At 38.3% G+C, this 24,874-nt stretch overlaps 4 protein-coding genes across 4 annotated transcripts; 1 reads left to right on the top strand and 3 right to left on the bottom strand.

The window, feature by feature from the left end:
- The first annotated feature begins 1,985 nt into the window (after positions 1-1,985).
- On the top strand, positions 1,986-4,162 carry LOC133679831 (high-affinity nitrate transporter 2.1-like). The gene is made up of 3 exons (XM_062102537.1): positions 1,986-2,896; positions 3,007-3,122; positions 3,215-4,162. Exons 1-3 carry the CDS (start codon positions 2,087-2,089, stop codon positions 3,879-3,881), a joined length of 1,593 nt encoding a protein of 530 aa, XP_061958521.1. The 5' UTR covers positions 1,986-2,086; the 3' UTR covers positions 3,882-4,162.
- Positions 4,163-5,686: 1,524 nt separating this feature from the next.
- Positions 5,687-13,850, bottom strand: LOC133679657 (uncharacterized). The gene is made up of 4 exons (XM_062102317.1): positions 13,735-13,850; positions 6,918-7,126; positions 6,171-6,319; positions 5,687-6,041 (listed from the first exon to the last, which is right to left on the bottom strand). The coding sequence occupies exons 1-4, from the start codon at positions 13,778-13,780 to the stop codon at positions 5,954-5,956; spliced, it is 492 nt and encodes a 163-aa protein (XP_061958301.1). The 5' UTR covers positions 13,781-13,850; the 3' UTR covers positions 5,687-5,953.
- A 4,681-nt stretch (positions 13,851-18,531) lies between these two features.
- On the bottom strand, positions 18,532-18,933 carry LOC133680094 (uncharacterized). Its single transcript, XM_062102919.1, has one exon. It carries the CDS (start codon positions 18,931-18,933, stop codon positions 18,532-18,534), a length of 402 nt encoding a protein of 133 aa, XP_061958903.1.
- A 2,004-nt stretch (positions 18,934-20,937) lies between these two features.
- LOC133680093 (uncharacterized) lies at positions 20,938-24,009 on the bottom strand. Its single transcript, XM_062102917.1, has one exon. It carries the CDS (start codon positions 24,007-24,009, stop codon positions 20,938-20,940), a length of 3,072 nt encoding a protein of 1,023 aa, XP_061958901.1.
- Positions 24,010-24,874: the final 865 nt, after the last annotated feature.

The raw sequence follows: 24,874 nt of genomic DNA, 5'->3' as shown, positions 1-24,874 counted from the left end.
TTGGCTAAGGCACAACCTAACACATTCTTCTATTATTCTCAACTTTGATTTATAAAATTAAAAATACAACCCTACTGATTACAAAGAAAATTGCAAACCTACTTGGTTATCGTGTATAAACTTATTGCCTATTATTCTATCACTTATAGAGTTATCGCCTACAAGCTCTTGTCTACTGGTTTTAGGTTTGAAAGGTTCTAAGAACTTGATAAAATTGTGATTCAATGATTTGAGTTATTTGTTGAAATGTTGATAATGATCTTCCCTCCAATCTATCTTATATAGTGATATCAACTACTAATTATCTCTGAACTTTCAAGGTTCTTCACTAACTTCTTATTAACTATTGATAACCTCCCATCTTTCAAAGTTCTTTTCATGATCTCAAGTTTATAATATGTGACTTGTTATACTTGTTTGTAGAGTAATCTTGTATGCATGTTTCTGGCTTTATATGTGATACTAACTCTTATCTTCCAAGTTTCTTTCAATTAATTCAATTATCATATAGCTATCATATAACTCTCTTTAACTATTTCCCCTAAAATTTTATAGTATAACAGACATGCAAATAAATTTGAATTAGGTAACCATATTTCATTGTAGAAAAATTTTGTTGATGGGTCTTTTTTCAAGAATAGAACCATATATAAGGCATATATGGATACATCAGACAACAAGCAAAAAGTCATAATAAAATAGAAATCATAATCCAAAACCAAAATAGTATATGTAGGGAAATATATGATGGTGAATGTTTCGTTAACATATTTATAAACTAGATGAACAAGACCAAATCAAAGAAGAAGTCATGTGTTAAATGAGCTTTCTGACAAAAAAAAAATATAATTTTTAATTTGACTATTGGATTGAGCTGAAATTTAACTAGTATGTTCTACAAGCTCTATTTCTTATGAGATTAGCTCACTAACATTAGCTAATGTCGGCTTGTTAGCATTAGCTGATGTCGAGTATATATCCAAATTAGGTTTAAAAAATATTATTTGAAAATTTCTCTTGTTAGTTTTTGGATTTTTTTTCTTGTTAGTTTGGTTTAGTTAAATTTTCTTTATAGAATATGTCAATTTAGCTACTAATTAAATAATTTATATATTGTTTTTAAGAATAATTTTAAAATTATTAAATTTTAGAATATATTAAAACAAAGTTTTCTCTGCTAATTTTTATGGCAGTAACGTAGAGCTTGATGAAACTTTTTTCATTTTTTTCGTATACCTAGCGTCAACATAGGCCAATGTAATATTTTTCTGCATATATATCTCAGTAAAAGGTGTGCATATATGATCATCTCTTCAACTTTCAAGAAGCAACGCAAAATCTCCAAGCTTTACATGGCGTTGCCGTTGCCAAATGAGACGCCTTGGCTTACTGGTTGCTTCCTAGACGCCTTGGCAATGATAATTACAAAGTCATTTTAAGGCGGTGGCCCTATTCCTCATCACTCTGCAGGGGGCTGATCTTTGAAAATGATGAGACTTGATAACATAAGCACATATACATCAAGGTATCCCGATTAACTTCACAAAGATTAATGTTATGTTTTGTCAACTCATTTAAAAACTTAAATCACCTTCGTATTCAAAGTAACCACTCTGAAACAGACAGATGGCTCTATGAACTGCGGAATGCTAGTCAACGTGATTACAACAACTATCTTACCTTCAGCAAGATAGCTGTACAAATAATCAGAATCGTGGAGGCCGTCTTAATGGTTCTGAAAATTACGGCTGATTCTGAAAGGACATGGTGATCTTTGAGCTACACGACGAGGCCCTCCAAGTCTGAAGTCACAGCAAGTTGAGACGCGAGGAAGAGTTCTTTTCTTTTTTTTCTTTTTGTTTATTCAAATAGGAATGGCCCAAGACTATCACAACAGTCAAGGAATCTCCACTAGCTTATTCAGGGTTTTACAATGTCAACAGAAACTTTAATATAAATACTACGGAACCCAACTTCACTTCTCACAACAAAAGCAAATATACTACCTTCTAAGTCCTAGCCTTTTAAACTTCCCTAGTCTGAAACTCGAATCACAATCTGGTTTTGAGGAGAATAGAGGAAGGGAATGGCTGACGTTGAGGGTTCCCCGGGTAGTTCCATGCATGGAGTGACAGGCAGAGAACAAACCTTTGCCTTTTCGGTTGCCTCTCCTACAGTCCCGACAGATACAACAGCAAAATTTGCCTTGCCAGTTGATTCTGAGCACAAGGCCAAAGTGTTCAAGATTTTCTCTTTTGCTAACCCTCATATGAGAACATTTCACCTTTCTTGGATATCCTTCTTCACTTGTTTTGTCTCCACTTTTGCTGCAGCACCCCTTGTTCCTATCATTCGGGACAACCTCAATTTAACCAAAAGTGACATTGGTAATGCTGGGGTTGCTTCTGTCTCTGGAAGCATCTTCTCTAGGCTTGTAATGGGTGCAGTTTGTGACCTCTTAGGGCCGCGATATGGGTGTGCGTTTCTGATCATGCTCTCAGCCCCAACTGTGTTTTGCATGTCGTTTGTGAACTCAGCTGGAGGATACCTAGCAGTCCGTTTCATGATTGGATTCTCTCTTGCAACGTTTGTGTCATGCCAGTACTGGATGAGCACAATGTTTAACAGCAAGATTATAGGACTCGTCAATGGAACCGCAGCCGGTTGGGGCAATATGGGTGGAGGTGCAACTCAGCTCGCAATGCCCTTGGTCTACGAGCTCATTAAGCGAGCTGGTTCGACTTCATTCAGTGCTTGGAGGATAGCATTTTTTTTCCCAGGATGGCTTCATGTTATCATGGGAATCTTGGTCTTGAATCTAGGCCAAGACTTGCCTGATGGGAATCTCGGTGCCCTAAAGAAGAAGGGTGATGTTGCTAAAGATAAGTTCTCCAAGGTCAGTTTCTTTAAGTTCTATATATACCCACTCTCCATTAAAGCTCATACCTCAAAGTAAAAAACAAACATTAAATCTTAATTATTCAATGTGTTTTATCTCTTGTTCAGGTACTCTGGTATGCTGTTACAAACTATAGGACCTGGATCTTTGTCCTTCTCTATGGCTACTCCATGGGAGTCGAGTTATCCACCGACAATGTTATCGCCGAGTACTTCTATGACAGGTGATTCTCGAACTAGTCATGGTATGCATCTTCACCCTGTCGTCTCATATGATATGTTGACTAATCAAAAGTTATGTTGACATATTTAATAGGTTCGATCTAAAGCTTCACACAGCAGGTGTCATTGCTGCTACCTTTGGTATGGCTAACCTTGTAGCTCGTCCCTTTGGTGGATATTCTTCTGATGTAGCAGCAAGGTACTTCGGGATGAGAGGCAGGTTATGGGTGCTCTGGATTTTACAAACACTTGGAGGAGTTTTCTGTATTTGGCTCGGTCGAGCTAATTCACTTCCCCTTGCTGTCACCGCTATGATTCTCTTCTCTATTGGAGCTCAAGCTGCTTGTGGAGCAACTTTTGGTATCATTCCCTTTATTTCTCGACGATCATTGGGCATCATATCCGGCCTAACTGGTGCAGGTGGAAATTTTGGGTCCGGATTGACACAACTAGTATTCTTTTCGAGCTCAAGTTTGTCCACAGCTGCAGGTCTATCCTGGATGGGTGTCATGATTTGCGGCTGCACTCTCCCTGTGATGTTGGTCCACTTCCCACAATGGGGCGGCATGTTCTTTCCGCCTTCTAAAGACGTAGTGAAGTCAACAGAAGAATCCTATTATGCATCAGAGTGGGATGAGGACGAGAAGCAAAAGGGTATGCACCAGCAAAGCCTCAAGTTCGCCGAGAATAGCCGGTCCGAACGCGGCAAGCGCATTGCCTCTGCACCAACACCACCAAGTACCACACCAAACCGTGTGTAGATCAAAGCGTTGGCCATGCTTCTATAGTGCACTAGGCAATATCAAGAACGATGCAAGCCAGGTTTTTGGAGTGAAAAAGGCTTTAAAATAAATCCATCATTATGTTTGTTTCGGTATTCTTCTTGTTTTTTCGACCCTTCGTAGACTAGATTTCAATTATCAGCTGGAATCTAAGTTAGAGGTATCCACGCCATGCCTTGGATCCTGATATTTAGGTTTAAGCCTGGTATCTTCAAGCACCTTCATTTCGTATCTACAAAATTATTTGTTTGACTTCTGAAGCTATGGAATTAAACGAACTCACAACCCCTAGGCTTAACCAAGAATGATGGGAAATGGCATTATAAAGTGAGGAATTTAAGCTAATATCATATTGTGGAGATGTTCAATCATTTCCTGTATTTGTGGAGGAGTTGACGTGGCTCTAGTTACTGAAGTTGCACGGCAAATAAAAAAAAGGCTAAACCATCATGATGTCATTGATGTTTTTAAAATGATAGAAGAAAATATATAATAAAGTAGAACCACCATGCAGATGATAAATGATCGCTAAACATATGACAAAATCATAAGCCAAATGAACTTCAAATGGATTTTCTTGGATTTGATAAATAAATATATAGCAAAAGGCAATTCAAATACATTTTAGTATCACGAAGAAGTGCATTGCATGATGCGAGATTTAGGGTATCAAGCAGAATCTTGAATATTCGATTGCCATTCAGGACAAAATCAAAAAGAAAAGATTCGAAGTGGAGCTATATATCTAGGTTATTCCATTCCCAGACATGGACAGGAAGTGTGCACCACAGAAGAAACACACTCTTCGTTGCAGTGTCCAACCATCAATTCCGAAACAAGCAAAAAAGCATAAAAATGCTCATAGTGCATGCTAGCTACTTCAATTGATAAAATATCACTTGGCATTGTCTCAAAATATTAGTGATCAAATTCTATTCACATCCAAAATAACAGATTAGGGCTGTTGTAAAATTGTTAGCTCAATGGAAATTGCTATGGAATTTATCTTCTAAGTATAGAGCCATAAGAGCTGTATACATGAATGGATCAAGAAAATTTTATTAGGAGAAAAAACAAGTAATAGCTTACAGATAAATTCAAGTTAATCCGATATGGAATTTGAACCTTTTAGTATAGAAGGATAGAGGCACTGTTGGAAATAAAATTTAAACATAGAGGCAGGACCAACATACTTTGACAGAAATGAATCTCTTGATTTCTAGAACATTTCTTTGGTGAGAAATTACGTGCAAAAACCTCCAAAGACTAATGATGCTACTCTCTGATCATCTTTTTGTCGGAGATACGTTTATCAATGAAAGAGATCTGCATACAAATCCACAATCAAAGTGTTTTAACCTCCAAAATTCCATAAAAACTCCTCTTGCTTTGCTGTTGTTAGAAAAGCTACATCCATAGCTATTGAGGGTGGCAGTGTAGCAACAACATTTTCCAATGGTTGCAACTCAACTGAAGGTTGCATCTATTTCTCCTAAATTCCTTTTACTTCTCCTAAAGGTTCACCAAATACAAAGTGGTTCTGAAACAAGGACTTTGGAACTTTCTCATAGAACTAATGCAACAAGCTTCATTCTCTTCGCTCTCATAACCTTTAATCCTAATTAGCAAAGCTCACATTGTATAGTAACCATAAAGTGTATGCATTGCTTGCTTAACTTAGTGCGTACTGCGATCAGTTTAAAAACCCAAGCATACAACAAAAGGAACAAATTCATTACCTCAAAATTCATAGTGTGATAGTTCAGAAGCAAACTTGTGTGATATTAGCAAGGAAAAATATTACTACATAAAAAATATTGATCACTGATTGGTTCAATACATAACAGATCATACTTGTGCAAAATCCCAATGAGAAAGGTGGAATCGACACTAAGATACACACATTACTCGCAAGGTGGATTGTACAGGGGAAAAAAATGAACTCACTTCCAATTTCATTGACCGTGAGTTCCTTGTATTCTTTCAGAATTAGGCATTGAAGCAGCTTAGATTACCAATATTAATTAGAAGCAAAGAGATGTAGCATGAAATTAATAGTTCAACTTTCCACTGCCACCGCAAGCACTACAAGATCGGGCAGAGGAGCACTTCGTACAGTAGCTCCACTTCTTTGGAAGCCTGAAAAGGTGCACCTCGTTGTATCAATCCTACGATGAAGACTGTGCTGTTTCTGTGTGTGTGCATGTGTGGGCGCGCAAGTGCGTGTTATGCCAAAGATAGAGATTGAGAGAGAGACTTAAAATGTACCCTGCTGTGTATCGAGTGGCCATGTTCTTTGCACTCAATCTTGCTCTCTCAGCACTCTCTTCTGACAGTTTCTTAAGAACAAACCCTTCACCACTGCATTCAGAACATATACCAGAACCACCACAATCTTCACATGTTTTGAGTGGAATCTGCATTATAAAAAGGTGCATGAGATAACTCAGGCATATATAGATAAAAAAAAAGAAGAAGGCAGTAGCTGGTAGGGGCACTGAAACAGTGGGTGCAGCAGCAATTAAATGTGCATTGCTTGTTAAAAATTTAAAACTGCTGAACAAGCATAGCATACTGTGGTTAGTTTGCGAATCTGATGAAACAAGTATTGAAAGAAAGGTACTAGGGAAACTGAAGAAGCTTCTAAACAAATTTAATGAGTGATAAAGCAATCAAATATTACCCTGATGGTTAAATAATGCATTGTATAAGAATTCTTTCCCCAGCTGCCCAACTAAAGTAACATCTCTATCTTATTTTGACTGAAGAGATCCATTTGAATACAATTCTCATAGGCATGAAAGTGACTCACTGAACGTGAAAATAAAGCATGGTTAAATATCATGCTTTTAGCAAGTAATCATGCACAGTATGGTGTGTTTTTACTCAGATAGTTTCGCTGATAATTCATGTTTACAAAAACTTGACTATTTTCCTCAGTAATCTATGGTGACATCCTATTTTTGATGCTCTTTCCCAAATACAACCATTTTCCATTCTATATTAAACATGTACCTCATCTGCCTCGGATGCTTTGTTTCTTCTCACTAGAAGGGTAATTGCAGCACCCACAGCTGTAGCAGCAATTGCCACAGAGGCAGCTGTCTCTGGTAGAGAATAGCATACTGTGGATGTTTTTCTCCCTTGTTCTTGTAATTTCACATCAATTGAAGAACAACTAGCGGGATCTGGTATAGTACGACCTTGAAGCTTGGACTCCCTGTCTGTTTCACAAGATAAAAGATAATCAACAAGCACCCCAATCCCCAAATATTATTACTATTTAATCTAAAAATACAAATGGAAATTCAGAATGATAATTTCAAATGACTGGACATAGCTTCTTCTCTTTTAATGGAGGTTTCTTACAAATTAGTTTTATTGTACTTGGTGTTTTAATGCTATCACTATCACCAGGAGAGCCTTTACCACTACAGACTCAATATCAACATTGACATCCAAGAACAGTACTTGCAACTGATTTCCATCATCATTAATATAAGGACTATAAACTCAATGGAAGAGAAAAAGATGAGAGCAGAGAGATTGAGAATTATTGCTACACAACCGTGTCTTCTATTAAGTTGTATGCAGTATAAATATTAATACATCGGTAGACTTTTCTATTTACAGAAACTCAGCAATGTAAGGTAAGTCCAATCAATTACATGTATTACAAAGGGAATGTCAATTAATCATTCTAACTAAGGAATGCAGTTGCTTGGGATTAGGAGACTTCCAAGGCTGATGTAGTGGAATCAGCAGATTGCATGGGACTAACAGATTTTATATGATTTGCTGATGTAATTGTCTCTGCAGGTATAATATTCTCTTTACCCCCCCTCAAGCGTAACGGAGCAACGCGAAGATTGAGCTTGGACTTAAGAAAAGAGAATCGATCACGACTCAGGCCTTTGGTGAATATGTCAGCAAGCTGATGAGAGGAGGGAACATAGAAGGTATGGAGAGATTTTCGAGCAACTAGTTCGCGAACAAAGTGATAGTCAATCTCAATATGCCGAGTGCGAGCATGAAAAATTGGATTGGCAGCCATGTGGATAGCAGAGAGATTATCGACATAGATGCAAGGAGCAGTCTGAAGAGGGATACCAAGTTCGCGAAATAAGAATCCAAACCAGCAGATTTCAGCGGCCGTGTGGACAAGGGCACGATATTCAACTTCAGTGCTAGAACGAGAAACAGTAGATTGTTTCTTGGCAGTCCATGTGAGAAGATTAGGGCCGAAAAATATACAAGCACCAGTGGTAGATCGTCGATCATCAACAGAGCCAGCCCAATCAGCATCAGAGAAGCTGCATAAAGTGAAGTCATCGGACTGGTGAAACACAAGGCCTTGCTCAACTGTACCCTTAATATACCGAAGAATGCATTTGACAACCTGAAGATGGGAAGAACGAGGGTTGTGCATGAACTGACACACTTGATTGACAGCAAAGGAAATATCAGGTCGCGAGAGAGTGAGATATTGGAGGCCACCCACCATGCTGCGATAGGTAGAGGGATCAGGCAAGGGATCGCCATCCAAACAAGATAGTCGCGTGTCAGACGGTAACGGTGTAGGACATGGTTTACAATCAGTCATATTAAACCGTTTCAATAAATCAACTGCATATCTAGTTTGTGAGAGGAATAAATGATCAGTGAACCATGTAATTTCCATGCCAAGGAAAAAGTTGAGCTCACCCAATCGGCGACTGTCAAAGGTGGAGCACAATTGATCAAGAAACTTGTGGATATGTTGGAGGTCAGACCCGGTGACAATGATATCATCCACATAAACAAGAACATAGATTGTGCTGGAAGAGGAACGATGAATGAAGAGCGATGCATCAGATTGACTATGGGAAAATCCCTGAGCAAGGAGAAATGCACTGAGACGTTGGAACCAAGCTCTAGGAGCCTGCTTAAGGCCATAAAGAGCCTTATGGAGCTGACATACATCCTGAGGACGTGAGGAATCATGAAAGCCAGGGGGTTGTTTCATGTAAACTGTTTCTTCCAAGTAGCCATTCAAGAACGCATTCCGAACATCAAGTTGTTGAAGAGACCAATTACAGGACACAGCTAGAGACAAGATAGTGCGAATGGTGGTTGGTTTAACTACCGGGCTGAAGGTCTCTGCATAATCAAATCCTTCCTGTTGATTGAAGCCTTTGGCAACAAGGCGAGCCTTGTAGCGATCAACGGAGCCATCAGCTTTCCGTTTTACTTTGAAGACCCATTTGCAGCCAACAATGTTCATGTAAGAGGAGGCGGGAACCAGAGACCATGTGTGATTCTGCATAAGGGCATCATATTCATCTTGCATGGCAGCTTGCCAGTGACTGTATTTGGAGGCCTGGGTGAAACTTGTGGGCTCAAGGGACATGGGATCAGAGCAAGCGGCAGAGAGAGCCTGGGGTAAAGGGTGCGAAGTGGTGTGAGAGTAGAGGGGTTTTGGTTCAGGACCAAATGGGATGATGGTCTTGAGACTCTTAAATTTTTGAGGAGGGTTTGGTGTAGCAGGAGAGTTGGGGAGGAGAGATGGGTCAATAGGGGAAGGAGGAGGCGTTGACATGGGTGAGGGGGTTGTGGTGTGGGTGACAGACGTGGGGTTTGTAGAGCTGGTTTGTAGAGGATGGCTGGATTGGGAGACAGGGGAAGGAACGACTACTATTGGACTAGGGGAGAGAGGTGGTGTGGGGGAAGGTTGTTGGGGGCTGGCAGAAGTAGTGACCGATGGGGAGTCAAGGATAATGGGGGTAGAGTGGGTTGGATTTGTAGAATTGTTGGTTTCTTGAGAGTAAAAACCAGGCCCAATATCAAGGTAAACCGTGGGTGTGGATTGGGCAACTGATGTAGATTGAAGTTGTGGGTAGGGGAAGCTTGCCTCATCAAAAATCACATGCTGAGATATATAAATCCGACCTGAAATAGGATCAAGACAGCGATAGCCTTTGTAATGATCATCATAGCCAATAAATACACATGGAACATATTTGAAGGATAATTTATGCTTGTTGCATGGGACCATATGAGGAAAGCAGGCACATCCAAAACTTTTGAGAAATGCATAATCCGGTGTCCGTTGAAGTAATTTCTCATAAGGAGATATGTGATCAAGCTTAGGAGTTGGTAGGCGATTAATCAGAAAAACCGCAGTAGAGAAAGCTTCAACCCAAAAGCTTTGGGGCAAGCGGGACTGGGCCAATAAACAGAGTCCCATTGCAACAATATGTCGATGTTTCCTTTCCACCACTCCATTTTGTTGAGGAGTGTACGGACATGAGATCTGATGAGATATTCCATGATCACGTAAAAAAGTCAGAAATAATTTGCTGGTAAATTCACCTCCACCATCAACCTGCAGTTGTTTAATGTGAGAGCTAAACCGATTTTCCACCAACTTTTTGAAGTGAACAAATGTAGTAAGAACATCTGATTTTTTAGCCAATGGATATAACCAAGTAAATCGAGTATTATCATCGACAATGGAAAAATAATAACGATAGCCAAAATTTGAGGAGATTGGTGCAGGACCCCATAAATCAAGATGTAAAAGTGCTAATGGAAATTGAGCATGAGATTGTCTGTCTTCAAAAGGTAAGCGACAAGATTTTCCCAATGGGCAGATATGACAGTTTTTATTGGAGACAATTGCACCATCAAGTGGTAAGTTGTACTTATTCAATAATGTAGTAAAAACTGAATGAGATGGGTGTCCGAGTCTGGCATGCCATACATCTTGTGTTGTACGCTTTCCATAACAAGCAATTTGACGAGCAATAGAAAGGGATGTCTGGATGTGATAACGGCCATCAAAACTACTGCTAGTAAGGAGTACCTTCTCCGTTTTGTTGTCCTTCACAGAAAAACCATTAGCATCCATCTTAAAGTAACAATCATTATCACAGCAAAAACGACGGATAGAGATCAAGTTTTTGCGAATAGCAGGCACATACAAAACTTCATTAAGATTTAATGATTTATGCAACCCGGTCAATTGTGTATTGCCAATATGAGTTATTGCTAATTGGTTGCCGTTTCCAACAACAATTGTATCTGTACCTGTATAAGGATGAGCATCGGGGAGAGAGGTTGCGTTGGCTGTCATATGGTGAGTAGCACCTGAATCAAGACACCAATTGGTATTTGCCACATCAGCTGTAGGAGAAGAAGAGGTGGTAAAGTTTTCTGCCATGTATGCATGAGGCCGACGGTCAGGACAAAAACGAGCTATATGCCCCTGCTTATCACACCGAAAACAAATGACTTCACTGCGTTGGGTATTTGAGAATCTGCCTTGAGGTGTTGGAAGCAGAGGAGGGCGCCCATCTGAGAGAGTAGCAGGAGAAGAAGTGAGGACAGCAGATTGAGGGTCACGTGGCTGAGAGTTGCGGTCTGGAAACCAAGCCCCTTGAGCCGGCTCCCAATGCCCTGTTCGCCTTGGTCCACGCCCTTGATTCCAATTCCTGCCACGACCGCATCCTCTTCCAAATCCATGATTATGACTGGGCATGTGTGAATTGAAGGGGCGTTCTTTGGGCATACGGTCAGCAGCTATAGCAACTCCTGGAGTCATGGTAAGAGACATGCGTTTCTGTAAATGCTCTTCTCTTAGAGCTAAATCATAGAATTGATCAAAGTCAATATCGGGATGCAGGTGAAGTGTTGTGGCTAGCTCTTTATATTCAAGACCAAGTCCATCCAAAACATAACTGATTAATTCATCATCGTCCATGGTTGCACCAGATTGTATAAGAGAATCAAAGAGTGATTTGGCATAGTTGAGATAATCAACCACTGTGGTGCTGCTGTCCTTCCGGAGAGTGCGAATTTGGTCTCGAAGGATCCGTACATGGGTGCTAGCAAGAGGTGAAAGACGCTTGGCCAGCATGGTCCAGGCTTGATGAGCAGTGGTACATGGGATGAGAAGTGTTTTGATGGAAGAGGAGGAAGTTGCTTTGATCCAACTCAGGACCAATTTATCTTTTGCTAATTCTAGGTGCACAGAACCATCTTCTTGCACTTTGGGTGGTTCTGTGTTGTTTTTGATGACTGCTTTAAAGCCATGCATCTCCAGTATATCTTCAAATTGGGATTTCCAACTCAGGTAGTTGGTGCGATCCATGGGGACAGTGAACAAGGATGAGATATTGAAGGAGGTGGGCAAGGAATGGGATGAGAGTGGAGGAGAGGAAAGTTTTGACATTTCAGAAATCAGTTTTGACATATCAAGATTACTTGATTCTCCAGATTTGGGTGTGTTGGCCATTGGTTTGGGTAGGATCGATATTTTGAGGGTTAGCTCCAAAGAGCTCTGATACCATATAAGGACTATAAACTCAATGGAAGAGAAAAAGATGAGAGCAGAGAGATTGAGAATTATTGCTACACAATCGTGTCTTCTATTAAGTTGTATGCAGTATAAATATTAGTACATCGGTAGACTTTTCTATTTACAGAAACTCAGCAATGTAAGGTAAGTCCAATCAATTACATTTATTACAAAAGAGAATGTCAATTAATCATTCTAACTAAGGAATGCAGTTGCTTGGGATTAGGAGACTTTCAAGGCTGATGTAGTGGAATCAGCAGATTGCATGGACTAACAGATTTTATATGATTTGCTGATGTAATTGTCTCTGCAGGTATAATATTCTCTTTAATTAATATCTAAGAGATCTGTGTCGTTCAGGATAAAGAAACAGCAAATCGCTTCACAAAGTTTTCGCTACAACAAAAATCCAGGGAAACCATATTCAATCCTATTTACTTTATAGAACTAATGCTGATAGGGTACTATTAATACATGGAATCAATTAGATTCGGGGAGTTCATTCTATAAAAGGCTCAAAAGGGTAAAGCCTCAAAGACAGTTTCTTAGCTCAAAAAGATAAAAGGGTTTATTACAATGTTGGTATAAGACATACTGAACTACAAAAGGTATAAAATTACAATGTTGGTGTCTGAACAACAACAGGTATTAAAACCACAGCTAGAATTAACCCAAATGAGAAAAATCTTTATTCCAACTTGTCTGTATTTATTTGATTGAATTATTGAAGTATAAATTCTGGCCAGTGGCCAGCCAATTAAAGGCACTTTCCCTTCCAACCCCTAGACGACAGTGATATTAAACCACAACCCTCATCAAAGTCAAACCTCCACTAGCAACAACCCAAATGCACAATCCTAAAAGAATCAACAAATTATTCATGTAGCCATTAGACTCCAGAAAGTGGGACTAAAAACCCCCATTGAAGCTCTTATCTCGAAGCAACATAAATGCAAACCCACAACAACTTTCAGCAATCAAAGCAAACATTTCTTGTTCTGCATTTTAGCACACCTAATACTTAACCAAGAATTAATGTTGTGTATTTCAAACAGAACCAAGAAAAAAGATGTCATTCATTCTACCCATCAAATTATAGAAACCTCTTCAAGCACTCAACATTAAATCCAGTGTCCCCCTTTCTGGGGTTTTCTATAACAGCTACAACAACTCTAATTAGCTTTAAAAACCAAAGACAAGTAATACAAGCCATTACAACAAGGACCTTCCTTCATAAAGTTTAACGTAAATAACGTAACCCTCATCAAAATGATGCTGAAAATACAAGTATGAGAAGAAACAGCCACCTCATAAAAGCCTCCATGGCCATATCTTTAATGGGTTTATTTCATTAATGAGCTTCTCATAATTGTAAGACACTACTTGTCAACTACCTTCAAAAGTTACAGCAACTTGTAACTACAAAAACAGCTACAGGTAGAGCAATTAGAGTTGTATATTAATATCAGGACAGCGCTTATTTGAAGTACTTACTCTTGGAGAAGGAGGTGAATGACAAAGCGTGCACTGCTAACTCCATCTCCAAATTAAGGAAAGGGTTCCTCAAGTAACAGAAACAACTGAAAGTTCTCTTATCTTAGCTATATGTCAATCCAATTTTTCATATCGGCCCTTGGTGTTCTAACTAATTTCACTATTGCCATATTTATTTTTTAACCAAAACTATCTTAATTTTTTTCTTTTTTCAAAGACAATTGATTATGTATATAAAGATCTAGGTCCCAAGTCATCATTATTAGATCTAGTTTATATAGTCAATGGGTATTGAATTACATCTACAACTATAAAAAGCTGTCACAAATTGTGAAAGGATTTGATCATTTTTTTTAATAAACAGAAAGGATTTGATCCCATTCCACTCTAAATTATTTTATAGACTATCAAGATTCACTTCTTCTATTTAAATCTTGTTTAATAAATTCATAGGATCTTGATTAATATGCAAATTGATCCTGAGTATATTCAAATGATAAAAATAATATATATATATATATAGTAGAATACATTAAATTTTCTTAAAAGAGTTGTGCTGTTATACATAATTACTGATGCAATGGAATTAATAAACACTTGATGAACTGTATCTATCCAAACCTTGTCATGAGCGAGCTCTCGTGTATGTGTAAGTAAAAGATGCTTGTAGATGAATTTTTAAAATATTTTTTATTTAAAAATATATTAAAATAATATTTTTTATTTAAAAAAAATTATTTTTGATATTAATACATCAAAATTATTTAAAAAAAATATTAATTCAAAACAAAAAAAAATAGAAAAATTTTAATTTTTTTTAAAAATATAAAAACAAACAATCTTGAGTTCTATTGATCTAAGATGGTATAAACTCTTATTTAATGTGGAGTAAAGCATATCAATCTAACTATTAAAACAGGCATTGAGTAATAAATGATCTCACAAGTCCCATAATTAATAAGAAAACTTAAAACAGGCTACTACTTTTATCAAACAAAATACAGTACTTATTAGTTAAGGTTCTTAATTTTCTTTTTCTTTTTGAATGTGTCTAATTAAGTTGATAATTAATGTTAGTAGTTAAGATATCTTAATTAAGAAGAGCAAATAGCACATCAAATCAAGACTCCTTCAACTTGTTCATATCTTCAATGTTAATTCAATATTACACAACTCAACAAGAATTGGTCGCTGAAACCCCTCACCAGGCCGCCTTTAAACAGATTAATACCTGCATCCAAATTCATTATCACATTTTTATAACTTTGTTTCAGGGAGGGATTTTGTTTTTTTTTTGGAGGCCATGCAACGTGGCAGAAACCCATTTAGTACTGGTATTAGGCCATGTGGCCAATCAGAAGACCCCACCGCCCGGAGCACAAGGCAAAATGGGATTTAAAGTTGACTTGTGATGATTCATTACTCTACACTCTACAGTATATACTCCAGCAGCGTATATTTTGTCCGAAATCTGGGTGTCAAGAAATTGAGCTTTTTTTCTTTCAATTATTAATAATATATCTGAAAGGTAAAATGAAATCTATCTCTTGTCTTGGCATTTTTAATGGGATATCCATATTATCATCAGTTTTCCTTGAAATTAATGTTTCAAAATTAAATTTAATTGCAATTTTTCCTAATAAAGCACTTGTCATCATTCACGATTGTATAGTCAACAAAAAGGAGCCATCTAATCAATGGAGGCTATCTTTATGTCTATAATCATGTTATTAATTACCCCAAATCAGGAACTTAATTAATTGGGATTTATTAATCACTGCTCTAATTAGGGCATGCTTGATAAAATGGTGATTTTACAAATTCATGAAATTAGATGAGTTTGGAGAAGCAATTATGAGAATCACGTGGTTTGAATTCAAGTCTTGTAAATATCACACCAAAAAAGTTGATGGCTTATATCTAAGGAAAGCTTTGTGCATAGGTGGGCAATAATCCATTTTGGAAGCCCTAAAATCCAACATTGTGTTCTTAAGATGTACCCACACGTGCAGGGGCGGAATCAGGAGGAGGCGGGCAGGAACCCAGACCCCTGCAAAATATTTTAATTATTTGTATTTTTAGTGTTTAAATATAGAATAATATAATATATTTTTATTTTAAATAGATAAATTTTCTAATAATAAATTATATCTTAAATGTTGCCCTTTCTACTATATAATTTCAGCTCCGCCCCTGCACACGTGCATACTAATATTAAGCCATATTTAAGACCCAAGGACGGTCATTAACTATTCTCCTTAATGACTACTGGCCCCTGAGATTTCACCGGTGAGAAGAACCCACCAGAGATAAATGATTGCCATAAGGGAGTTTCACCAATATTCTGGTTTGAATTTCATGAAATTTTTTTTCCCTTTTTTGACAATGAAGTAAGAATTTTCTCAACACATGTGTTGGCAAAAATAGTGTCCATTGAATTTCTATTTAATCCAATTAATACACCCACAATATTATTGTAAAAAAAAAATTGAGTTAGTGGGAAAAAATAGATTTACACGAGAATTGGCTTAGAAACAAAAGTGTAGTTTTCTTTATGAATTATGTTTCTTGTATTTATAGACAACTAACCTATTTAAGTTGCAAAATTTATTGCTCGCATGATCAACAATTAATTTCCCAGATGAATATGATCAGCAAAAATATTTGCAAGTTAGATAGAGGAGATTAAGAAGTAGACCCATGCAATAAAATAAAATAAAGACTCACGGGCATCCCCACCTCTTCCACGGTGAAAGAAAGGACCTGCGCCAACCTCGGTAATCCACCTCCACCACACCCTCAAAGTAAGGCCATATACTTGCTAGCAATGAGCTGTGTCGTATCTGCTTTCTTCAGCAACTCACGAGCCTATTTAGGGCCCTTCCCACTCTTCACTTCTGTCTCCCATAAAACCCCTTGTAAACCTCTCCACCAAGTCCACAAATAAAACCTTAAAAATCATGAGGACTACTAGCACTACCATGTTTTACCTTTTGTTCACCTATTTCCTGTTGTCATCTAATTCTCTAGGCATCACTATGGCTGGCCGTGCCATCCCCTCCAGTGTTCCAAGTACCATGATGCCTCCTTTGGATTCGCAGGGTGAAGATTATGTGGAAAGGAAGCCTCTTTTCAATCACAGGCGACCCTTTTTCGGTACTGAGCCTGATGTCAAAGGTTGCTTGCCGAAAGGTTATAGGCATTCATCGGCCCCAAGCAGATATGTCAACAATCTGCCTCTTATCTCATGCTCTAAGTTGCACGGGAAGCGTTGATTGCGTACGCGGTGCAACTGATGAAGAAGATGTTTTAAGATATAGTTAATTGCAGCTATATATATATGCATGTAAGTTTAAACATGGTTTGAATGCTTATTATTGATAAGCTATGGATCAGGAAGGACAGGCATAAATATATGTCCATGATGAATCTTGGAGAGATATGTTGTACGTTTGTTACTTATGTGTATGTTCCAATGATGAATTTATTGGAAGAATGAGATGATCCAATACTTTATTGCACATCTCCTAGCTACACCTAGCTAAATTTCGGATGCATACGAGTTTGTGCTAGTAGTGTATGCTGCCAAATATGATAGAATAATCACACTTGAGGCCTGTAATAAAATGTTCTTGAGGTAATTATAACTTTGTTCCTGTGTTAATTATAACTTTGTTCTTGTGTTTTATCCAATATAATTTACCAGTCTAAAACAACTAATTACTCCGTTGATTACCGTTGGCCAATATTCTCAATTTGATGGGCTTTTTCCCTCGAAAATAACAGCTTTTTTTGTCAGATTTTTCCATCTTAATCACTCATATCTCTTTTGTTTTGTTTATTAAAATAAAATAAATCTAAATTAGACAAAAAACATGTAATTGATGGAGGGATTCAATTATAAATAGATTCACAGATACGTACAGGGATTAAGTACATAAATTTTGAAACCATAATGACTGGCATGTTATTTTTATTAAACTGTAGGGACTCAATTTTTATCAACTCAAACATTTTCCAAACTCAGTAAACTGCTCATCATAGTTTTTCGGAGACCACGGCAAGTCATCTTTTTGGCGCCCACTGCCAGCAGGGTGTTGCCTGTATCCATCCTTTTATTGATTTTGGTTTTTTAAAATGAAAAAAAAAAATGCTTTTTACAAAACTCATATCGTGGATAGAATCAAGCTGTATATAATGATTTGGCAAAATTTTATTTTCCTCCTATATTGTATATATTTTACTGATTTAAATATTGGAAAATTTTTTATTTCTCAGGGAACTATGATTTCAAATTGAACCGAAAAATTATTTATCTAGTAAAACCTAATTAATCTTACTATATTCAAGTTTTATAATTATAGTTTCAAGTTGAAAAAAAAGAAAAAAGTATTGGTTGTTAGTCGGAGTAAATTCTTCATACAATCCCAGCCTAGCCTAGCAAGATAAAAGTTCTAGGCCATAGGGATTTTTTTTAAAAAAAAAAGGTATTTATATCATTAAATGTTAAAATCTGGCGAGATTAGTACATAAGTTGCAAAATATCATATTATGGCAAAATGCCATAAAAAAGACGAAACGCACTCTAAGGTAAATGAAAAGCAAAAAAACCATAGAATCACATATAGCCCTGCACAGAGAGGACAACGAGCTAATGGAGCCTGGGAGAACTAGCAATATCCATCAGAATGAACTCATAGCTAAGCTTTCCTCTATAAAACAAAACAGGAATAATCTCAAAAGCATAACAGCAGAAGACACATAAGCCGGGCCACAAGATTGATGGTTGAGTCAAAATCAGGCAACAAATTCACTTGATCTCCGCATTCCTTGTTTAGCCATGCAATTTGTCATGCAATTACTTTCATGAAAGATATGGGAGTAGGTGATTAAGCCAAAATATACATTCAGTCTGTTAACAGATGAGAAAAAATTGTGATGCTTCCAGGGACGGTTGTGAGGCTTATGCATCCAGCTAATAACATTGGCAGAATCAGATTCTATGATGAGATGTTGATGGTGGAGGAGACAATTAGATGTTGATAGTCCAATGGCTTTGACAATAGCCCTCAACTCAGCAATATTAGAATCTAAAATCCCAACTGGAACAGAGAACATATCGAGAAGATGGCCATGGTGATTTCGCAGCATACCACCTATTCCAGAGGGGCCTGGCTTACCAAGAGAAGAGCCATCCATGTTTCATTTGAAGCAATCAATCACAGGAGGAGACCACATATTATTAATTCTGAAGGAGTGAGCATTGGACCACCGAAGAAGGTCATCTGCCAATCTGATCAGATCTGTAGGGGAGTATGGGAAATCAAAATGGATAGCTTTTAGCCATAGGCATAGACGAGTGATAATAAGAAAGAATATTGTATCACACTGTGGTGACTCAGAGATAGAGTGTGTCTCTTTGATAAGTAACTGGTCTACTTCTGCAGGTCTTTTTTTAGCCCATGTTTATGATTTTTTCAGGCCGGTTGGTTCCACAATATCATGGAGTCGAGTTGTCTAAGAATAGTGGTCCTTTCCCAAATACAGTTTCATACTTTAGTTGGCTGTCATTGGTAAACTTCGAACCCGTGACAGGTTGTGGTTCATCCCTTCTGACCCCACTTGTGCTTTCTGTCGGTGTGAGGAAAAGTCTCATGCTCATCTGTTCTTTGCTTGTAGCTGGATGGGTTGCTTGTGGGCTAAGATCAAATCTTGGCTTAAAATTGGCAGGAAGATATTGACCCTCAACAGGTCACTTCGTGGGTTAAACTCCAAGAGATCCAATTTAGAATTTCGGATGCGAAGAGTCTCCTTGGCTATCACGGTGTATTTTATCTGGGAAGAAAGAAATAAATGAGTTTTTGATGGAAAGTCTAGAGGAGTCGATACAGTGTTTAGGAGTTTCCAAATCTTGTTTTATATCGTGTTCCATTTTCATGAAAAATATCACCTTCACTTGGCTGTTGGGTGAACATTTTGGATGGTAGGCTACAGGTCTTATCTTTGGGTAGCAGGAGCTATTGCATTCTATTTGTTGACTGGTCATCAGGGTTCTCTGCATGGTTGATATTCAGTTCTTCATGGCCAATCGATCTCATGCATACTGTTTTGCTCTCTATTTTGGCTTTGCATGGTGCAGTTTTGGGCTTGCATGGTTAAGGGTTTGTTATGCATGCAAATTTTCATGCTCAAAATTATTGTCGGGCCCGCCATTAGTTTTGCATCCTCTTTGTTATTGGTGCCCTCGGTTTCTCCACGTGACTGCATGGCTCATGTATCCTCCATGTTCCTCCGGGTGACACGTGGCCTTCAGCAAATGGCTTTGGGGCTCCCTGTGTTAAGGGAGTTAGCTATCTGTTTATGGTTTGTTTTATTGGTATCTTTGTGCTAGCTGGGAGCCTGTTCCTACTGGCTTGTCCTGTACAGATGTAATGCTGGCTTGCTGGTTTTCTAGCTAGTCTATCTTTTTAATCTATAAAATTCTAACATTTGATAAAATATATATATATATATATATATATATATATATATATATATATATATATATTGTATCATAGTCAAGTGTCTTCTGTTGAAAATCAGATTGTTCTATAAGCTTCTTGAACTCCTCAATGCCATCTTCACCGTCTTCTTCCTCATCCATTGAAGTTATAGTTTTATCAAGATTAGGCCAATTATTCTCAATGCAATGGGTTTGTAAGTTTATCGTTGTCCCGCTTTCAGATTCCCTGAAAGCGGAAAGTGCCTTTGTTATGAGTGCATAATGGAAAGGGTGAAACTAGAAGGCATAATGAAGGGAAAACAAAGCATGATCTCATTAAAACTTGAAATGATAGAATGGCTCAAAACAAAATCTTGTTGCCAATATCTTGAGCCACGACTATTGGCAACGCAAATTTATTCAAACAAAATGCAGCAAAACATAAAAAACAACCAACCAACAAATGTTTACTTTTTAAAGATAATCGGGACTTCTTGAATTTCCCAATTGTTCAACTCTTCCCCTTCAGCTAATCCTCTCACAAACTCAGGTAGACCATCCTCTAGAGCACTCACAGTCAGTTGGGGTAGTTCTTCATAGGGGCTCTCTTCATCTTCAAAACCCCCTTGGGGTTCTTGTTTGTTGATCTCTTCTAAATAGTGGATGGTAGCACCACTAAATTCTTTGCTCATCCTCTCAATTTCACCCCCAGCATTGATCACTTATGCAGGTCGTGGGAATGTTATGTGGATTGGAGGGATCTGGATTCGGTCTTCATTAGGCTCCCTTCCTTCGATTCGAGCCATCCTCCTTTCTCTTTTAAACTCAGCTGCTCTCTTGAAATCTTCCTTTCTAGGTTTAAAACCTAAACCAAACCTCTGATCGGCACATTTCCTCTTTATTACGTTGATCCTCTCAGGCATTCCTGTGATAGGGTCATACCGGAATGGCAGTCCGTGCTTCAGAAAATATTTAGCAGCCATCCTTGCGGCCTCAGAAACCTCTGGTTTCCTTCGTACTGTATTCTCAGGTACCCATTCGGCATTTACCACCTCAAACGCATGCAGATTTCCATCTGTACTTCCGTCAACTTCTATGTAAGGGACTGATATATTTCTCATCACTGACAGAGTTTCCTCAGCTCTCACTGTCACCAAATTCCCATTGATGATGAATTTAAGCCGCTGATGCAAAGAAGATGTGACGGCTCGGGCTACATGGATCCAAGGCCTCCCTAACAAAATACTGTATGATGGATGGATATCCATTACTTGCAACGTTACTTGGAATGGCTGAGGGCTAATAACCAATTCAACATCAATATTCCCGATGATTGGTCCAGGTGACCCATCATATGCTCTAGCAGTCATGGTACTGGGCTTCATGTGAGAAGCATCAACAGGCATTTTATCCAGCACATTTCTTGGTAACACATTTAAAGCAGATCCATTATCTATGAGCACCTTCGCAATAACACAATCCTTGCACTTTATGGTGATGTACAACGGCTTATTATGGCCAGCCCCCTCAGGATCAAGTTCATCATCGGTGAAGTAAAGATAGTTGATGGCTTGAATTCTACCCACTAAATGCTCTATAGAATCATATGTGATGTCTTGAGGAACATATGCCTCGTTGAGAACCTTTTGAAGGGCATTCCGATGGAGTTCTGAACTTAATATCAGTGACAACAAGGAAATCCTAGTCGGCGTCTTTTTAAGCTGTTCCACCATACTATATTCACTATGCCTCATCAATTTCAAAAACTCATTAGCTTTTTCATCACTTACTGGCTTATTAACTTCCTCCGTCTCTACCACATTCTTCCCTTTATCCTTTTTATGGTTTTCTAACTCTTCGGGAGTAAAGCATCTCCCACTTCTAGTGAGTCCTCCTACCTCGGCGTTGAAGACTGGGGTAAGACTTGGGCTACAAAAGGAATAACCATAATTATAAGGCAAGGCATTATAATTTCCGCTAGCAGTATTCGAAGGCTTGGTTAGGATCATTTTAGGGGGACCCCTTTCAGTTGGTTGATATCGACAAACTTCCTCCTTATTGCCATAACCAGTCAATGTTCTTACCAAGTCATCTTCTTCATGTTTCATTAATCTCAACACCCCACGTGTCATTATGCTTTCCACCTCACAATTAAACTCCTCACAAGAGTCTATATTGTGTCCAAATTGCTGATGATATTTGCAGTATTCGCTCATGCCTCTTATAACTTGCACATTGACTGGTATTTTGAGATACCCAGCTTGTTTCAACATCTCATACAAACTATTTATTGTGACTTTCAGCATTGTTTTACCCTCTTTTTTTACCTCCAAGCTATTGACTTCCCCACTTCCTGAAGCGTGGTTTGGTAAAGGGTTGGATTTTACATTCGGGGAATCATCAAAGGAAATCCACCCCGCTTTGATAAGTTGGAGTATTTTCCTTTTGAATGCAATACATCCATCAATGTTATGACCAGGAGCACCGGCATGGTATTCACATCTTTGATCATGTTTATACCAAGCAGAGAATGGTGGCTGTAAAGGGGGTAAAGGAACAAGTGTTATTTGGCCGATGCTTAGGAGCCTTTTATGCATTTCAGCGAGAGTTAAAGGCAATGGCGGAAGTTGTACTTGTTCTTCCAAGAAATTTCTTCTTGGGCGATAGATATTGTTGTTTTGGTTGTTCACAGGGTTATTTTGGTTATGGGTAGGTGAAGCAAACTTTATGTTGGATATGGAAGGAGTGGGTGTGACGGTTTTGAAGTTATAATTGTCTTGGTAAACTTTCCTTCCTCTTCCTTCCCTCTCGACATTATGAATTTCTGATTCTTTCTTCCTTCCCACAAAACCTCTTTTTTCAATTGGATCTACAATTCTTCCCCCTCGAATAGCATGTTCGATCCTTTCAGCTATGAAAACCAGATCAGAAAAATTTTGTGCGGCACTACCAACCAAGTACTCAAAATACGGGGCTTTGAAAGTGTTGGAAAATAAACCCGTCATTTCCCTCTCTAGCAACGGAGGGTTAACTTGTGCAGCTGCCTCGCGCCATCTTTGGGCATACTCTCTTACAGACTCTTTATTACCCTTTTCCATAGCTTGTAGACTTGATCTATCTGGGGCAATATCCATATTAAACTTATATTGCTTAATAAATGCATCCACCAAGTCCTTCCAACTTTTAATCTTAATGTTATCTAAACGCATATACCAGGCAAGAGCAGCATCACTCAGACTGTCCTGGAAGAAATGGATCAATAACTTCTCATCATGAACCACCTCCGCCATCTTATTACAATATGCTTTAAGATGAGTTATTGGGCATTGAGTTCCAGTATACTTGACAAACTCTGGTACTCTGAATTTCCTGGGAATAACCACATTAAGCACTAAACACATTTCGGCAGCTTTTACCGGGTCATACAAATTGTTTCCTTCGATGACCCTCATTCTTTCTTCTAAAGCAGCTAGTTTCTCCTGACCATCCTCTTCCACCGTCCTATCCCCTTGGGGCTCCTCTTCTCTTGGAACAATATGGGGAATCCTTATCGGGAATGCTGGTTGAGCAGGCAGGAAATGATCCACATCATGAGGTTCTGATGGCGGAATGAAGGAAGCTGTAGGCATTGGTTGGAATTGAGCTGTGAACGATGGTTGAGAAGATGTCCCTTCTCCAGATTTGGATTTCAAAGCTTGCTCGAGCAGACTAGTAAGCCTTGCTACATCCTCCTTTAGGCTTTCCATCTCTTTTTTGTATCCAGTTTCTAATTGAGCTCTCTCTTCATTATCCATTTGTGTCCGTAAACGGGTGTTATGGACACGTTTCAATGGGGGACCTATATTTCACCTGGTGTATGCAAAATGTAACATCTTATAAGCATATGCATGAATGTGGATGCAAAATATTGGATATAGATTCACTTTTGTGACATATGGCTGTTTTGCTTTAGATACGTGGTTTGAGCTTGAATCTGATATCATTGTTGTGATGCCGAAAAGAAGATCTGCTTAGCCGTATGCCCTTTAGACTTTCAACCATATACGAAAGAAAACTGTGGGTCTTAGCCCTTTTATTATTTATTCCAAAGTTTTACATAAGAATGGATCTAATCTAATACAGGAGCCAAAGCACTGCCTTTATTAGCTACGGCCCTTAAGAAAATATCAGTGTTATCTAAACTTCGTCGATACTTCATAATATCCCCTCCCACCTGTCGTGCTTCTACTCATAACAAATGAGCCTCTGTAGCAGCACGATCAATCTGATCATGTAGCTCCTTTATCCTCTCGATTAAGTTGTTTCTAGACAGAAAGTTATTGGAAGTATCCAATGTTTGATTGTGTTGTTCTAGCATTTTTCTACTTTCAATTAATTGCACCGTCTTCAACTTCTCTCTAGTCAGCTTGGATTTCAATTCTTCCACCTCGATCTTACGGTTATGCATCCCCATTCTTAGCTTTTCTTTAGTGTTAAACGCCTCAATCTCAGCTTGGTCTTTGAACTTATCTATATCCGCCATATGTGAGTCCAGTGCAGCTTGAGTTTTAGCAGCCAAATCTTCCCAATGCTTAGCTTTTCCCATCACGTCTTGGTTAATAGCTTTTTGCATTTCCAGGTTTTCCATCACCTTTATCCAATCTTGGCCCACAACGTCCC

Source organism: Populus nigra, chromosome 19 (genome assembly GCF_951802175.1).
Source record: "Populus nigra chromosome 19, ddPopNigr1.1, whole genome shotgun sequence".
Classification (NCBI taxonomy): Eukaryota; Viridiplantae; Streptophyta; class Magnoliopsida; order Malpighiales; family Salicaceae; genus Populus; species Populus nigra.
This window is presented reverse-complemented; position numbering and strand designations above follow the sequence as displayed.

What these genes read in the sequence shown, in the direction of transcription:
- LOC133679831 (XM_062102537.1), top strand. Translation starts at nt 2,087, where the DNA reads ATGGCTGACGTTGAGGGTTCCCCGGGTAGTTCCATGCATGGAGTGACA. An exon ending in CTAAAGATAAGTTCTCCAAG is followed by an intron (nt 2,897 to 3,006) that starts GTCAGTTTCTTT and finishes TCTCTTGTTCAG; the next exon opens with GTACTCTGGTATGCTGTTAC. An exon ending in GCCGAGTACTTCTATGACAG is followed by an intron (nt 3,123 to 3,214) that starts GTGATTCTCGAA and finishes CATATTTAATAG; the next exon opens with GTTCGATCTAAAGCTTCACA.
- LOC133679657 (XM_062102317.1), bottom strand. Translation starts at nt 13,780, where the DNA reads ATGGAGTTAGCAGTGCACGCTTTGTCATTCACCTCCTTCTCCAAGA. An exon ending in AAGCATCCGAGGCAGATGAG is followed by an intron (nt 6,320 to 6,917) that starts GTACATGTTTAA and finishes TTTATAATGCAG; the next exon opens with ATTCCACTCAAAACATGTGA. An exon ending in GCCACTCGATACACAGCAGG is followed by an intron (nt 6,042 to 6,170) that starts GTACATTTTAAG and finishes GCACCTTTTCAG; the next exon opens with GCTTCCAAAGAAGTGGAGCT.
- LOC133680094 (XM_062102919.1), bottom strand. Translation starts at nt 18,933, where the DNA reads ATGGATGGCTCTTCTCTTGGTAAGCCAGGCCCCTCTGGAATAGGTGGT.
- LOC133680093 (XM_062102917.1), bottom strand. Translation starts at nt 24,009, where the DNA reads ATGGATAATGAAGAGAGAGCTCAATTAGAAACTGGATACAAAAAAGAG.